At 34.2% G+C, this 17,940-nt stretch overlaps 1 protein-coding gene across 1 annotated transcript in view; it reads left to right on the top strand.

Annotated features, from left to right (window-relative positions):
* LOC149808594 (serine/threonine-protein kinase PLK1-like) overlaps positions 1-15,848 on the top strand; it is a 40,013-nt gene extending 24,165 nt beyond the window's left edge. Inside the window, exons 7-13 of the mRNA XM_089971823.1 lie at positions 199-331; positions 2,003-2,135; positions 2,629-2,703; positions 4,416-4,578; positions 6,065-6,194; positions 7,644-7,763; positions 9,996-15,848. Coding sequence (XP_089827949.1) covers positions 199-331; positions 2,003-2,135; positions 2,629-2,703; positions 4,416-4,578; positions 6,065-6,194; positions 7,644-7,763; positions 9,996-10,205 — 964 coding nt within the window. The 3' untranslated portion in view covers positions 10,206-15,848. The remainder of the gene's footprint in view (positions 1-198; positions 332-2,002; positions 2,136-2,628; positions 2,704-4,415; positions 4,579-6,064; positions 6,195-7,643; positions 7,764-9,995) is intronic.
* The last annotated feature ends 2,092 nt before the right edge of the window (positions 15,849-17,940 follow it).

Genomic DNA, 17,940 nt, shown 5'->3' with positions numbered 1-17,940 from the left:
ATTTTAGTTGCTACAAATTAAGAATGTTAAGACTTGGAAATAAACCTTTTGTGGAATCGCTCAGACCCATTCCTTAAGCTGAAAATGTAAACATCCATTATATATTTTTCATCCAAAATGTGATAATTCTGAAATGAATGAATTCACAGAACCAGTAAAACTGCCTGGTAATATAAATATTTCTTCTGCTCTTGCTAGACCCAAATCCTATGTAGTCCCAGACACTCACCATGATCAGGCAGTTGAAAGGATCACTTCTCCGATCAAAGAACTGGAAATCCAGCCACGACATGAACCCACACCAACCAAGAGGGAGAAGTCTGTTGGAATGGTAATGACTGTTCAGAAATGTCACTCATCATCATTTGTGCATTAAATAGAATCAACAAGAGAGTTAACTTTCAAACATGGTCTTACTGATTACATATGTTATGCAATGTATACTGCCTGGTGGGACTGATTACCTAATGTTATGAAACGAATATTGCCTGGTGGGACTGATTACCTAATGTCACACAAGGTACATTGCCTGGTGGGAATAGCTCAAGAAAAAAGTTAATTTGTATAGATTAATACAGATTTTTCAATGCAATTGTGTGGGTGGGGGCTTCAAATAAAGTTTTGTTTTTTGTTTTTGTTTTTTTGGTTGCTTTTATGGCTATGGAAATTAAATAGATGGTAAATATATATGAACATTTGTGATCTTCTGTTTCAGAAGGAAAGATATAATAAAAAGATTATCTAATTTCAGTTTTTCATATTGAGAATTGCTTACAGTTTTCCCACCATTCTTTGTGGCATGTCCCCCAAATCTTGATCTGTGCACTCTACTGGGCATGTTTTTTAACAGAAAAAACATCAAAACATATGTCTAAAACTTTCCATTAGTGGGTGTCTATCCTGGTCTCTACTGGCACTAGCAAAGACAAAAGTTGTGAATGGTGATACAGACTTTAAGATGGCTGTGAATATCTATTTTATTGCAGTGTATCTGGCAATGAAAAGATTCAAGATTTATAGTAGTCAACCAGGTTGCTATGTAAAGTGTTTGTTATAGTACAGAATACCTGTTATATTTTTTCTCTCCAGACAATGGTTCTTTGTGCTGAAGGTAATACAAGTATCAATTGTTTTCTCGGATGTTTAAACTTCCTTGCAGATCCTGTTGATTTTTCTCAGCATAGAAAATGAGCTTTCTGCATTTGCATTTTATGAGGAAGTGGCAAGCATGTTGGGTGGTATGTCTATGTCATACACAGAAGAATGACGACCGTACTGTTGATGTGGTGTTTGCAGTGAACAAAAATAAAATGCTCCCCATGCTGCTTTGCTTCACAAATCGAACTCCATCTAGCGTTAAGAAATTTGGATTTTCTGGGCTTTACAAGTTTTGCAGATGACTCGTATTTCCAACATAATTCCTGTATATTGACATTTTGCATTAATGAGCAACATTCATACACTATCCCAACTTGAAAAATAATTGTTTTGCATTTTATATGTAGACTAAAATCTGAATTAAAACATTATTGGTGATGGCTTTAAAATCCCTGTGAATTGGTACAAATTAAAAATATCACTTTCTTGCAATCATTCAAAACCATGTGTACAGATATTGATTTTATCTTGTTGGCAAGAAAAATCAAAAAGTTATTAGTAATTAGTGCCTGCCTGCTGTGTTGTTAGTTTGTCTTTCTGTCTATTAACCGATCAGGCATCAGTGTCTTTTTGTCTATTAACCAATCAGGCATCAGTGTCTTTCTGTCTATTAACCAATCAGGCATCAGTATGTTGTAAGTTTACTGATATGGCCTTTTTGAATCCATGAATTTATCTCTGATTTTGAATATAATTTTGTAAAAGGCTATCAGATCAAACATGGTCTCCATGTAAAACCAATTTTAAAGTTGAATAGGATCACTGACTTCTGTCACAGGTAAGTCAGAAATTAAAATTTACAATTTATGTCAAGTTTAATTTTTGTTTGTTATTGTATTTCTAGTCTGGTAGCCATGGAAGAAATACACCTGACTACTTTACACCTGTGCAGTCAAAACACAATGGGACAAGAAGTTCAGGCTCAGAAATTACACGGTCTGACAGATCTGATCGGTCTGATTCTCCTGCCCTCAGAGGTTTGTGTACATTTTAATCTCAGACAGTGCTTAGAAAGGCTCTACTGTCAACAAAAATATAAATATTGAGACAAATTGATTCTACAGCTGACCCGGGTTTTATTTTTCAATAAAGTATTGGCAGTGGAAGTTATTGTTAAATCCCATATGTACTTGCTTATAAGTTGGGTCCAGCTACAAACTACACAGATCATAATGCACAGTAATCAATAGAACAAGCATCACAGTCCCTGATCTGCTTGTGTATTATGTGATGGCAGGTCAGGGTAGTTTTTATTTGCAGTTCGGCTGTACTTTTATTTGAGTATATACGGTATTGAAGTATTTTCACTACAGTACACTTTTAAAGGAATTTCTTTAATAAATAATAAAGATCTGTAAATGTATATGTATTCACATATAAGTACTTGTTTTTTTTTTTTTTAAATGATAGTCAGCCATTAACAAAAACACTTATATTTAAACATAAAGTTTTTCCTTTATTTTCTTTCAGAAACTTCTCCAAAACCTCGCTCAGCTGCTAATTTACTTGATGTGCTCACTACATGTCTGGAGCACATGCCAAAAGGTTTGTAATGGTTGTTTCATGATTCATTTAGCACGGAGAATGTATTTATATACATACAGGTGATGCTCGATGTGCACAAAATTCGATTTACATGTGTTCATTTCAATGCCATTTATAATGAAGAAATGATATTCACACCTCTGTCTGTGTTGGTTCGAGTCTCGGATTCAGCCAATGTGGGTATGTGAGAAAGCTTGCCAGTAGCTTCTCGTGGGTCAGTGGTTCTTTCCGGGGATGTCTCGGGTTCTTCCTCTACCATTAATACTGGCCGCCATGTATAGCCTGTCGTGTGCTGAAAAATGGTGTTAAACCCTACAACAACAACAACAACGATATTCAATTATCACCACTGTCGTAGTTCTTAAGCTATTGCTGGCAACATGTGCTGTGATGTGCACAGCTCACATATGTATTGTATGTATGAATTTGTTTGAAAATTATGCAAAAATAATCATTACTAGAAACGTTTCAGGTACAGTTTGCCCAAGAACTTCCTTTAATTTAAAAATATCCTATGGGAAAATTACCTTAAACATAACTTCAGGAACACATCTATGGCACATGTAAAGCATCACCTATAAAGTTATTGTAATGTAAGTGCAATAATAGCTATATGCTGCCAAAAGTAAAATGTTTTAAGAATGTAAAAATAAAGAATTTCACAAAAGTTGAAGATTTTCTTTGGTGGCACGTTGTCATAAAGTTCCTTCATTGAATTCATATGAAAAAATGCTGTCTCACTGGGAGGAGGTTGATACACTGTCCATGGACTCTGGTCGAGAGTCATCATTCAGGAGGTATGCACTAATGCGTGTTCAATATGTGACTGGCACAGTGCCTTTCAATGAGATAGCTGCTTGCTGTTTGTTAACAGTATTGTGTTTTAAAGTACAAGTTCCTATTGACTAAAGAAATTTTCTTTTGGTGACAGTATACCTACAGTGACCATAAGTGTAAAATTGCCAAGAATATAATAGAATTTGATTTGTGCTCATAGACAATAAATGACCTCTTTAACATTTGCATGTATGTAAGCATGCAGATGGCAAAATACTGTAAACAGGGACACAATCTTGAGAGTTGTTGTTGACCAAAACTTCTATTGCTTATACATGAGATTGAGGCATAGTAACTCAGTCATGTACTGGAGTTGTGATCAGGATGGTCACAGGTTCAGTACCAGTCCAAGCCAGCCTGGGTCAGTTGCCTAAGTGTGTCTTTGGAAAAGGCCCTTAGTTCTTATTTCCTCAGTATGAGATAGATAATAATGTATTCATAGTGCCATTAAAGCTGACAAAAAGTAAAAATTACATGAGAATCCTTTAATTTATTGTATGCAAGTCAGCTGTGTGTATGCTTTTTAAAATATGCATAAATTCTGTTGATAAAGTTTGATAGTTAAATCATGGAATTACTGTGAAATAATACATGGCTCTAAAATGGAAGAGTTATCTCTAAAACCATTAACATTGTCATATTTAAGAGGAAGTTGTTTTGAGTATTACCTGAAAAAAATATAGAAATTATTAATATGTCCATCAAATATATAAATAATACACATGTACACATGCACATGCAAAGTCTGTACAGGAAACGCAATGCACTTGCTGCATGTAAGCCAGTGTGTTTCCATCTTGTCTGATTCAATCACTTTAAAAAATTTACAGACAAAAAAGAATTTTCTGATCATGCTTTTATTTTCTTTTCATTAGATGTGAGTCACAACCCAGAGACTGTGATGGACCTGACAGTTCCTTGGGTCACAAAATGGGTGGACTACTCCAACAAGTACGGTTTTGGTTTTCAGTTAGCCAATGATAGCATAGGAGTCCTCTTCAATGACACATCCAGAATCCTCCTCTCTCCTGATGGAAGGTATGAACAAAAGTAATTTTGGCATAAAATATTGATAACTTAGACATTTCATTCATCAATTGATGGAATATAGTCAAACCTGTTTTAAGAGTGACCTTTACTTAGTGGTCACCTGTTTATAATGACCATTCAAATTTCTGCTGGCAAGTTTCCTTATAGATGTTCAGTATGTAACAGTCACCAGCAGTGGCTTATGTTCCATGCTTATCCATTTTCCATAAACTCCGTCCCTATTCAGGGACTTCAATTCAGCAGACATTTAGTAACTACCCAGCCTTAACTGAAACTACTATCCACATGCAGCACTATTGACCTAAGGTCAAGTCCATTTTTTAAAAAGATACAATTGCAGTGGTCATTAAATGACCAGAGTCTTAATACCTCTTTACAAGTCCAGAGTGTCAACTATGAATACATTATACTTGCTGTATATACTCACTTTTAAGTCTATTCCAGATGCAAATTACACAGATCCAGATGTGTAATCACATAAAGCACCAACAGATCTGGGTCTATGCAGCTTGTTAAGAGTAATCAGAATAAACAGCATAGACCCTGATCTGCAGGCACATTTTGTGACGGAAGATCAAGGTCTTTTTGCAGCTGGATTTGACTTATAAGCAAGTATGTATGGTAAAAACTGAAAAATGTTAAAAGTAATGGTAAATTTAAGACATAAAAATTGAAACAAGATGGCTGTGCAATCTGGGCAAAAGCATATCAATTAGAAAGTCAGATTAATTTTAGACAAGTAATGATTGATCATTGATGATGACATCGTTTAATACATTTGCTGAGTGTTATGGGATCTTCATTGTATGGTTTCTTTTTAATGAAACCGGAGAAAACCATTTATGTTACCTTTTCAGATAAAGTTAAGATAACATTTGACACATTCTAGTTCATGTACAGCATGACAAATAGTCTAGTAATACAGTGGGACAAATAGTCTAGTAATACAGTGACAAATAGTCTAGTAATACAGTGTGACAAATAGTCTAGTAATACAGTGTGACAAATAGTCTGGTAATACAGTGTGACCAATAGTCCAGTAATACAGTGTGACAAATAGTCTAGTAATAGTGTGACAAATAGTCCAGTAATACAGTGTGACAAATAGTCTTGTAATACAGTGACAAATAGTCTAGTAATACAGCATGACAAATAGTCTAGTAATACAGTGTAACAGATAGTCTTGTTCATATACAGTGTGACAGATAGTTATGTAATACAGTATAACAAATAGTCATGTTCATATAGTGTGACAAATAGTCTTGTTCACATACAGTGTGACAAATAGTTATAGTGTGACAAATAGTCTAGTAATAGTGTGACAAATAGTCTAGTAATACAGTGTGACAAAAAGTCTAGTAATATATTGTGACAAATAGTCTTGTTAATATACAGTCTGACAAATAGTTTAGTTAATTTACAGTGTGACAGATTGTTGGAGTATTGATCTTTTCGACTTTTATCTTTTGTCCAGATCCATACAGTACTTTGACATGACAGGCAAGATCTACACTTACACCACTGATGATGTTCTAGATGATCTCGAAAAGAAAACCACACTTCTTATGTATTTTGCCAAATATATGGATGAACATCTTATTCAAGTGAGTGCATACATGCATGCATATGTACATACATATGTATGCATGCATTATTTATATACATGTCTATTTACATATGATTTAGATCTTTCCTTCCTTGGTATGAGGGTTGCCATGTTTGTTTTAAATGTTTACATGTCTCTTAAAAAACAAATCAATCCATTTAAATGACTGAATTGTCAGAGTTGACCATGGTAAAGGTGGCTTTGTCTAACAAGAAAATCAAAGCAATAATCAATGTCTTTATCAATTATGTTGAGAAAAAAATTACTACCATATAACTCATTAAGTTGAATCCAAATGTACAATGCACAGACCCAGATCTGCTGTCACATGTTTAGTCTGCTGATCTGAGTCTGTGTCGTGTGTTTGGAGTAATCAGTAGAACACAGACCATGATATGCCAGCATATTATGTGATGGAAGATCTGAGTCTGTGTCGTTTGTTTGGAGTATTCAGTAGAACACAGACCATGACATGCCAGCATATTATGTGATGGAAGATCAGGGTCTGTGTTGTTTGCAATTGGACTCTACCTATAAGCAGGGATCTATGTTATATCTTGCTGAAATGTGCAGGTATCTCACTCAGTAAACAAGTTTGTTTCATTTTACCTGTAAGCTTGAATGACATTGGCACTATATATAGATCAGTGTGTGTGTGTGTGTGTGTGTTATGTGATCTGGATTTTTAAAGTAATTTTAACAATGTTTCAGTCATATCACTGCAATGTGGCAGTTTATAGTGTCTAGCATGAGGGCATCATGCTGTAGAGATAAAAAGTCCATGTCCCACCCAGTCATATTATCTTAATACCAGGCTGACTAGTCCAACACTAACCCAATGCTGAGCACCAAGTGAGGAAGCTCCTAGTACCATTTTTATAAGTCTTTGGTAGGACTTGGCCAGGGTTAAAAAATGCAAGCTCTTGCATCTGAGGCAGACACTTACCACTAGGCCACCAGACAGTCCGATATATCAATAGATATGATTTGAGTGGAATGATATGAGTGCACTAATTTACTTTTGATGCATGCTTGTTTCAGTAGCAAGTGTAAACATTTCTTTTATCCTAAACTAATTGTCCCTTTGTCTGATGATGTGTTTGTATGACTTGTTATTATTAGCCAAGAATTAAAATTAAGTGAAATAACTGCAGTAACAATGACAAAACTAAATTGAAAATTTAGTGGGATCCATGACTGCACCTCCATTAAGTAGGATAACACTGTTGGGTTGGTAGTGAGGGACTACTGGATGACCTGTTGTTTTTCCTGGTATCATGATTATTATAAAAGATTATTTTGAAAGTATTATTTACACTCAGCCTGTGGTGTACTGTACATGTTATTATAATTGTTACTATTAGTCATACTTAATTATATTCTTATCTATATTATTATCATTGTAATTATTATTATTATAATTATTATTATTATTATTGATTCACAGGGAGGTAATCTTGAATGTTCCAAGGATTCTATAGATATAGCATCAGGACCTCTGTGCCTCAAGAAATGGTTTCGTACCACTAAAGCCATTGTACTCTACCTCAGCGATGGGACACTCCAGGTCAGTTATTACCCTATTCATTACTTTTTAGTATATATATATATATATATATATATATATATATATATATATATATGAATGAATGAGTGTATATATTTTTGTATGAATGTGTGTGTGTATATATATATATATATATATATATATATATATATATAGATACATACATACATACATATAGCTGGATAGCAACATAGATCATTAGTCAATTTACCTGACTCCTATTACTTTATTAGAATAGTTTTTTATGAAAAATATTTTCATCAGTATTATATATTTGCTAAATCATTAAATTTCTATGCTTGCTAAATTTTTTGGACTCAACATTTTATCTCTACATCATGGTACTCGATCTGTCATTTTACTCACATCGGGCCTTTCTATTTTTGGCAGTATCCTGTCGTTAGCATGCAGTTCAAAATCGTGCCAACAAAAGCGCACACCAACAAAAGCACACAAGACAAAAGCGTGCAAGGCATTATAAAGTTATTATGTCAAATAAATAAGCAAATATTGGCTATTTAAAAATGTTTAATATTATTAACGAGTTTCAGTGTGATATTTCTATCACTGTTGAAAATGCAATGTTATGTGCATAATCAAGACAAACAAACAAGGCAAAACAATTATACAAATTAATGATTTTCATTTTCTTATGTCTATCATTTGTCAAATTGCAACATTATGTGCGATTCTGTGCAGATATTTGATCAATGATACTGTGTAAATACACACCTTGATGTCTGCTCAGTGAAAACGGTGATTGAAACCAGTACTTTATTTCTACTCAATATTAAGAGTGTACACACTTTGATGTCTGCTCACTGGAAACAGTGATTGAAACTATTAGTTTATTTCATTCGAAAAGAGACATTTATCACTCCAAGTCATAAAAAGATTACAAGCTTATAGTTTATGCTGGACGTTAATGACGGTACACATTTGATGGACATATTTTGCTGCCCGCTTTTGTTGGTGCGCTTTTGTTGGCATGCATTTGTCAGTGCACTTTTGACCTGTGTGCTTATGACAGGGTGCAATTTTTTTTTTTTTGGCATTATTTTAAACCTTGTTACACCATAAAATTTGACATGTTATTGTTTCTGAAGTTTTAGTTAAGAAAAATGTACCTTTATTTTGATTATCACTATCGTATCACAAAAAGAAAAAGTAAAAAATACAATTTATTGCTGGTATTGCTGTTGATAAATTTGACCATGTGCAACAGGATTTCTCCATCGGTGAATCAATAACCAATAAATATCATCATGTTATGAAATAAAGGAGATAACATATTACACAAATTTTTATTTTCATTTAATTTATCAAGCATTCCACTGTGACATCTACCATCTTCATAGTCATGTTATTCATTCTTCAGCATAATGTATGATCATGCATTTTTTTACACTGAAAGGTTCTTGTGACTTTTAGACATTATTAAATGAAGATTGTACCAGTCAGACATCCAATAGCAAAGCCAGAGTTGCCATCTTGAGAGTCTCATTATTGCCGATACTCATGAATGATGGTTGTATAGATATCGGGTTTTCACTTCAAGAGTTTTTATGACCTGTTGATGGTCCTAAATGAAAATGTTGCTGATCTGACATCCACCATAGGTCACCATATTGAAAATCTTGTTATTACTCTTTCTCCAGAGTAGATGGTCATATTTACATGGTATTTTCACAAAAAGAGATATAGATAGTACTAACTGAAAAATGTGCCAGTCTGACTCCAAAGTGGCATCCATCTTGAAAATCTTGTAATTGCTACTCCAGAATGAAATGTTTGTTCAGTAATGGGGTTTTCAAATTGGCATATTCATATTTATTTATTACCATTTACATGTCATAAGAAGTCTTTCATTGGGTTGGATTTGGTTTGGTTTGGTTTGGTTGGTTTTAATGGCACTTGTAATGGTGTTTAGTTTTTGGCATTTTTAAAGCCATTTTTCAGCACATGATAGGCTATTCATAGTGGCTAGTGTATTTGATGAAGGAAGAACCCAGGATGAACTACCAACCCATGGTACACTACCAGCAAGTTTTCTCACATACCCACATTCTTCCAGCATGGACCTGAACTTGTGTAGACAGAGTAGGGATCTCTGAGTGATGAAAATTGAAGATTATAATTTGGTGCATTTTCATGAAAATATTGATTCTAGACACATTTTTTGGAGCTGTATTCTGGCCTAAGTTGATAATAAATGTAATAATTTCTTTGCAGGTGAATTTTTTTGATGATCATACCAAAATTATTCTGAGTTACCAGAGGAACGATTATTTTGTGACTTTCATTGACGAGGAAAGGAGTGCTAACACCTACAGCATGGTGCACCTGATCCAAGATGGCTGCCAGAAAGGAATCATCGACAGGATGGTCTTTGCTAAATCCATGCTGCAAAATATTGTAGACATTGAGGGAGCTTATATATAATGGATACACAGTATTCACACAGACCTTTTTGTTACCTCGAGATTAATTCTATACAGGGACCAGCTTAACATGAACAAGAGGTTGAAAGGCAGCAACATGAAGGACAAGATGTTTCATGTAAAACCTGTCTACTATTCAGTTCACTAGTAAAACAAACTTACAAGGGAAGATGTCCCTAGAAATTTCGTTTAAACCCATTTACTCTTCAAATGTTGAATATTGCAACACATTTCATTTAGGTTTATTCCATGTAAATCTATCTGGAGAATGTGGACCACCCGAGTTTTTGTTGTGGGAGGTCTGTCATGTTTGGTTTTCTCAGATATTGGTGTATAATCCAGAGAGTGGAAGTATAAAAAGTGCCTTATTTTAACCATTTACCTTGTGTAAGTGCCTTTGGATACCTCTACTCTATTCGCATGGAAACGCCTTTTGACACCTCTGCTCCATTCGCATGGAAGCACATTTTGATGCCTACTGTAAACATCAGCCATTTTTAGTGGGTTTTCATAGCGCGACCTTCGGGTAAAACCCCCTATTAGATACCTCATTCATTGCTGTGAATGACCATTACATCAGATCACGTGGTCACTGTTTATTCTTTGGTTGAAATCTGCTATTTAAAGTAACTGGGTCATATTTTCCACTCCAAAATGAAGGTCACGGATTTCGTTCAGTACTTTTCATGATTAGAATCACAACTATGAAAAATTCAATAACTTAGGTAAAGGCTCTGATATTGATGTAGGCAGCAATTAGTTTTTATAAATTATCAAATTCAGATGACTTAGTGATGTAGAAGCAGACAAAGAACTTGTAAATTTCAAGTATGAGAAATGGTAGCTATGGTTGGTCACGTGGCTTCACTGACTTGATGGTGAACGAGTTCTCTCAAGATTTTAAAGCACATAAAAAGTTCTTCCATGAAAAATAATTACACAGCTATAACAATCAGACTTTACTCTTAAATTTTTCCATATGTAATAAATTTGTACCAAACATGTAAAATGGTTAAAATGGCTGTTAAACGTAACATACACTTCACTGCTTAACAGTTAACAGGCAGGCCTATGTGTATGGAGTTGACTCGGTAACAGGTATTCTATTTATAGCGCACTGCACTGGGTAACTTTGCTACATGTGTATCGTAGGACTAAAAAGCCATACACTCTAAGATGTAAAGGGTTAACATTTTTGACAAATTTTCCAAAGAATCAGACTTCTACTAATTTTTGCAAAGTAATATATTAAGAACTTTTACTAGTTTGACTCCAGGGAGATTTATAGTTATATGCATTTATACTTGGTGCATTTGTTCCAGTCCATATCTGCTATCCACAAAAAGCAGGACTTTGAGGATTTCATTGCATTGTAGTCCTTTTTATTTAGGATGATTGTTGGTGTCATGCTGAAGTCAGCACATATGGTACTTTTTTATTGACTTTTTGTTCTCACACCATTGGTCTTAGAATTTTAAAAAAATGTGTAAAAGTTTACATCTTACATCCAGCCTCTTTCAGTGACACACTGAGGTCATAAGTAGCATCATATTGATGATATATTGTGATTTGGATTTTTAACAAGGTAGACATCTTTGGTACAATTGTGTAAGCTGCTTAATAGCTTCAAATGAGAAATCCAATCATTGAATAGTTGCTTTCAGAAACCATAATGATTTATAGTTGTATATTGAAAAATACATCCCCACGTTTAATAATGACATTTCATCTAACTATATTAATACAATGTTTAGATCCATAATAGATGTAATTAAGATGCTCACATAATGAAATTCTGAATTTTTTTTATATTCATGTAATATAAGCAACACAAACTCATAAATTTCATTGATCCTGTTTCTTTCTATATTAATTTTTTATGTATATGCAACTAACCGATGTCTCTGCCAGGTTAAGACTTGGAAACATGGTAACAGTATCATCTTTATGTATAACACTCAGGTGAGTAATTTTGTTCTAAAAGCTAAAAAGATGCACTTCATTTCTTTCTCAGCACATTTCATTGTTTTTGGCAATTAATGATATACAAGTCAATTATTTTGGTTACAGAGTTGTTGCTATTTACTCTAAATATTTTGAACTGGAGGGCTGTCACTTTAGTCAGCAGCCATTTTGACAGTAATTATACATTGTGGGAAAGGGAGATAACCTGTCTCAAGGTCCATGTTTCCCAGAAGGGATTCATGAACAGTCCAAGTTGTGCCTCATACTAAAATGTTACCAAAATAAAAGAAAAATGTTATCCTATTAATTTATAATATAATTGGTGCAAGTCCCTTGTGGTATTAAAACTTGAACATTACTGCAATAATAAAAGACTTCCAAATACATGTACATCATACCAGACTCAATATGGTGCCTTGTTTGCCTTGTATAAACTGTAAACGGTGGTTTGGAATCGGATTTCATGGTTCGTGGGTTTAATGGCCAGCTAGGTCATCCTGGGTTAGCTGCCTTGATATGTCCATGGGATATGCATGAAAGTTGCTATTTCCTCTGCTTGTTGTGCCGTAAAAATATCAACCAACCTACTGTGAACTGTGAAATTGTTCTAACTGTGGCCTAGATCTCATTTTTTTGTATATATATGTTAATGTAAAATAAGATATATATATATATATATATATATATATTACATTAACATTTTTTTATCTGGCCAAAGGCCAAGTGACCTTATGGTGTGGCTTTGTACTCGATATAAAGGTCAGTTATCAATATTTCAGTTTTGTGTGGCATCCAGTTATGCAATACAGAACACTTTTCCAAAACTATGCAAGACTTTAATCTTGTTACATCTGTGATTACTTAGCTCGTGTTTTGTAAATCTTGTGCCAATATCCAGTATGGCTACTGTTATTCAAAATATAAGTTTTGAATAATGCAGCCACAAAAAAAGGACCAGAAGCAGTTCAGCTGATATCATTGCACCTTGTTATCAAGTTCTTTTCAGTTTTATTAAAATGATTTTGATATCCCATCCAATATGGCTAGTTATAAAAACAGCATATGACTTTTTCATCAAATAATATGCAGTATTCTCAGTGTTTGACTACTAAACCAGTTGATTAACATCAGACTCATTAGGTCTCCCGTTTCAGTCTTTTAAGTGCAATCAACAAAATTAGATATAATCAGAAATGCACAAGACATATCAGGTGTGTAGATTGTATACCATATCTGCAGTTTAACTTTGGCATTTTTTTTAGATTCCTTCTTTAACACTGATTCTTGCAATAATACCTTAGCAGAGTAAGGTCAGAATGTGCATTTAATTGCCCCTGCTATATCTATTTTGGTGGTGTATAGTGTTGTCCATGTATGTGTCCCATCTCAAGTCTGCCTGTCCTGTCCCATCATGTCACATCACACAAGGTCCTGTCCCACCAATCACATCTGATAAGGTCAGAGTATATATTTGTATGCCTCTATTATATCTAGAGATTGGTATATGGTGTTGTCCATATCTGTTTGCCCCATCCCAACATGTCACACCACATGTCATGTCTCACCATGTCCAATCATTTCAGAATGTACCTTTCTAAGCCACTATTGCATGTCTGGAGGCAGCATATAGTGTTGTCCTTGTCAGTCCCATTCCATCATGTCCCTTTACATAATATCATTTCTCACCATGTCTTGTCTCACAAATTTCATTTGAGCTCATACCTTTTGAAAGATTTTGTGGATCAAAAGCAGATTTGGTATGGGGCTTTAAATTGAGATGGGTCAGATTGGAGTTTCGTCCTTTTCCAACGGAATTTCAGGGAGTTATGGTCTGTGTTTAATTTATAACTTTTCCATCATTTGCTTCAAAAACTGTTTCCAGTCAATAGCCACTAAAGTTTTCTTGATTTCAAACCTATATCAAGTTTGATTTTCACCATTTTCCATCAAAGTTTGATTGATTTATGCCTCCTGTAAGACTTGCAAGTTTTCTCAGTTATTTACTGTTTCATTTCTGCTCAGTAACTTTTGATGGACTTCATGGATTCAAACCAAATAGTGTATGAGGCTATACATTAACAAGGCCTGGGTAAGGTTTGCTTGAAACTGTTTTGACAAAAGTTTTAGAGTTAAGGCCCTAGTTTTTGACTTTAACCTTTGCCCATTATAACATCATTTTGGTAGGGGCATCTGTGTTGTATTGACACATTTCTAGTTGCCATTTGAACCTTTTTTTATGGAACATGTTCCTTAACTTTTGATGGCTTTATCATATTCACCTGCTTACAGTACCTGTCCATCTGCACACAGTGGACAGTCAGATCTGACACCATCACAAATTTATTGGCAGACCATGGTCCATGTTATTTTCTTGATCATTTATCGGTCAGTATGTTATACAATATTTGGTGTGTGGTCCACACTTTTTGCAATTTGGTGTGTCTTCTATGCATTCAAATACTGTAATGTTTTTTATATGGACAAACCACTGTACTTGTGCATTTCTTTATGCCCTAATACAATCGTAAAATTCTCTAAATCTCTATGGATTCTTCCCATTCGTTTTTGTTGGGATGATAAAGTATGAAATTTCTAGAGTTTGATCGGTTAATGCTGCAGTATATTAATGGGGAATCTTACAGGACAGCTCATTTAAAATAAAACTTAATTGATTTCAGGAATTTTTGTTTTTGCTAGCACTGGTGACTAGAAGATTGAAATATTTATAAAATATTTTTGAATTTCGTTTGAACTGAGCACTCATGTACAATCCTATTTTATCAAAAAAAACTGATTTTATGGAATTTTATATTAGTGGAGTAAAATGACTTTGAAATACATTTGAATACTTGATCATTACACACATGGTGTCATGGCATCTTTTGCAACATCATGAAGCATTATTGTATGTAATACATACTATATATACTTCTTTGAAATCAGTCCAACTGCAAACATCATAGATCCTGGTCAGTTGCAACATAATGCACCTGCAGATTTGGATGTATATTGTTTGTTCTTCTGATCTCTCTAAACAAACTGCATAGACCCTAATCTGCCAGCATAGACCCAAATCTGCCAGCAGATTGTGCAATAACAGATCTGCATCAGTGCACTTTGCATTTGGATTCGACTTGTACATGAATATATACGGTATATGACAATTATAGCTATAGCAACCTACTTAAAATGAGTTGTGATAAATATTGATATTTGATAGATGTTGGCAAAAAAATACTTATTTGTTATATGTCTGGCTTGTTTGTTTTCAAGTCTTGTTTTGAGATATGGAAATTGGAGTTGTCTTCCCCTGTTTTGATATATGTTTATATTTCCTTTATCCTTAATATTTGTAAATTTGACAACAAAGTTGTCAGTGATAAATGATGGCTGTTAATTTATGAATTACCAGTAATGAGTGTGGTATTGATACATGTGATGGTTTATTTTTGTCTGTATATATTAAATTTATGAATATTAAATATGCTTGGACTAAAATGTTCACACATTTTTGTAAAATGCATTTGTGATAAATAATTCATTTGAAGAACTGATGTTTGAGATAATTTGTATGTATGGAATGAAATTAGTCAAAAATTCAATTTATTTTGATAATGTACATGTTTGACATTTCTGACAGATTTTTTTTGCAATTTGAAAATAAAATAAATGAAAATGAGATTGTTTTTATTTTTCAACATCTGAACAAAACATTAATAAAACAGATGTTCTTTTTTGTCTGTAGATTCTGGTATAACAAGGAGAAAATGATAGGAAGTTACTTGAGAATAGTGACTGTCAAGCAATCACTGCATGACTGACATTCCCATGTCTTGCTGACCAGTCTGATAACCTTGCTAATTGTGATTGCTTATCTATCTATCTACACTGGAATTCCATGTCTTGCTGACCAGTCTGATAACCTTGCTAATTGTGATTGCTTATCTATCTTTCTACACTGGAATTCCATGTCTTGGTCAAGTGGTAAAAGACGATTCTAGTGAGACACACTGTATAACATAAGCAATTTCAGATCTTATGACTTTCAAATTTCTTGTCAAAATTTCAGTAAAGCTTTCAGCAGAGTTAGAAGTACTAGAAGTTATTGCCACCATTCATTTCAAGCAACAATAATTTTGATTTGAAAGAAATAGTAATGCTAATTTTTCTTGAAGTATCCTGATTTTCTGAGAATTCACTCGATTTAAATAATAGAAGGACATGAAAGAGTTTCAGATACATTTTACAAAATTAATATCTAAGCCCATAGAGTATTTTGTATTTCTTTGTGGATAATGTAACAGCTTCTTTCAGTTGACATTACTCTTGGCAGCTCATATGCAAGCATTGGGAAGTGGATGAAACGAGAATGCTATGAGAATCATCAACTGTGGATACATTTTCAGATGATAAAAGCCAGGGTTGAATCTTCGTCTTTATAATTACAAACTCAGAAGCTCACATATATGTGTGGTGTGGAACTTGAAATGGTTGTTGTTGTTGGGTTTATTGCCATTTTTCAGCACATGATAGGCTGTACATGGCGGCCAGTATTAATGGTGGAGGAAGAACCCGGTAAAACCCCGGAAAGAACCACCAACCCACGAGAAGCTACAGGCAAGCTTTCTCACATACCCACATTGGCTGAATCCGAGACTCGAATTCACGCAGACAAAGGTGAGATGGCAGTGATCCGAAACGGAGAGCGCTTTAGACCACTCAGCCACCGAACTTGAAATGGAATAACTGGAGTAGCTAGCGAAAATTGCCAGCTGCTTTTAATTGGTGATCTTTTAAAATGCATGTAATGGAACCAGGGATCTAACATCAGCCCGCAAAAATGCATTTGACTCGCCAATTTACTATTAACTGACTCTGGAAGAAGTTCAATCTGTCTGCCTTCTACAGCCCCATTGGAGCATGCACAAGAGTAACAACTCAGTATGGGTACTTGTTGCAGAAGAGATATTTTGATCGTGTAGCACATCCTGAAAGACCTTGTGTTTTTAAGTCAGCTTCCTCCAACTGACCCATGTCAACAACTTTTGATTTGGCCAGTTTCAAAGATTCCAACTAGGCTTGACCTTGTATTAACATGTTACAAGGGTCTTTTTCACTCCATCATTTTTTATTTGTTAGAGCTGGCTGGCAAAATTTTTTAAACACTGTTTTCTGAACATACAGCAATATATACCACAGTATACTACACTTATATTTAATCTTCTGGGGCAGTGGCCGAAACTTTAAAAAAGTTCTTTTGGTCAATAGCTTGAGAAATATCTTGCTTTGATTTATAGCAAAATATCACCAATTTACATCCATTATGATGTCTGAATTTTATCATGAGGTAAAATTACATAAAATATCTCGGCTAAAAAGATCATTGCAGACCCCCTCCCACCTAAAAAATTAAATGGTCTGAAGTGCTTTATAGCTGACGAATGCACTGTCTATGCTAAGTGTTGTTCATGTTGCCATCTACCAATCTAATTAAAATGGGATGATTAAGCCTGCACTATAGCAGACACCCTGCAAAAGACTTCGATATTAGAGTTTGTTGATAAAAATTGGAAAGTGTATACACTGATGCTTAAAATTTACTAGCTGTATTATTGATTTATTAGAAAGGGAAACTTGTGAGCGGGACGAAAAGGCAATATGCTTATTAGAGAAGACCAGTAAACATAAAACACAGACAAAACAAAATTTAAACAGAAAACAATCTTCGGATGATATGCAGTCTTACAAAGGAATAATTATGTTTAACATGC

This window comes from Sinohyriopsis cumingii, chromosome 1 (assembly GCF_028554795.1).
Source record: "Sinohyriopsis cumingii isolate HCF-2022 chromosome 1, ASM2855479v2, whole genome shotgun sequence".
Taxonomy (NCBI): Eukaryota; Metazoa; Mollusca; class Bivalvia; order Unionida; family Unionidae; genus Sinohyriopsis; species Sinohyriopsis cumingii.
The sequence above is the reverse complement of the archived record's forward strand: the minus strand, read 5'-3'. Positions and strand labels throughout refer to the sequence as shown.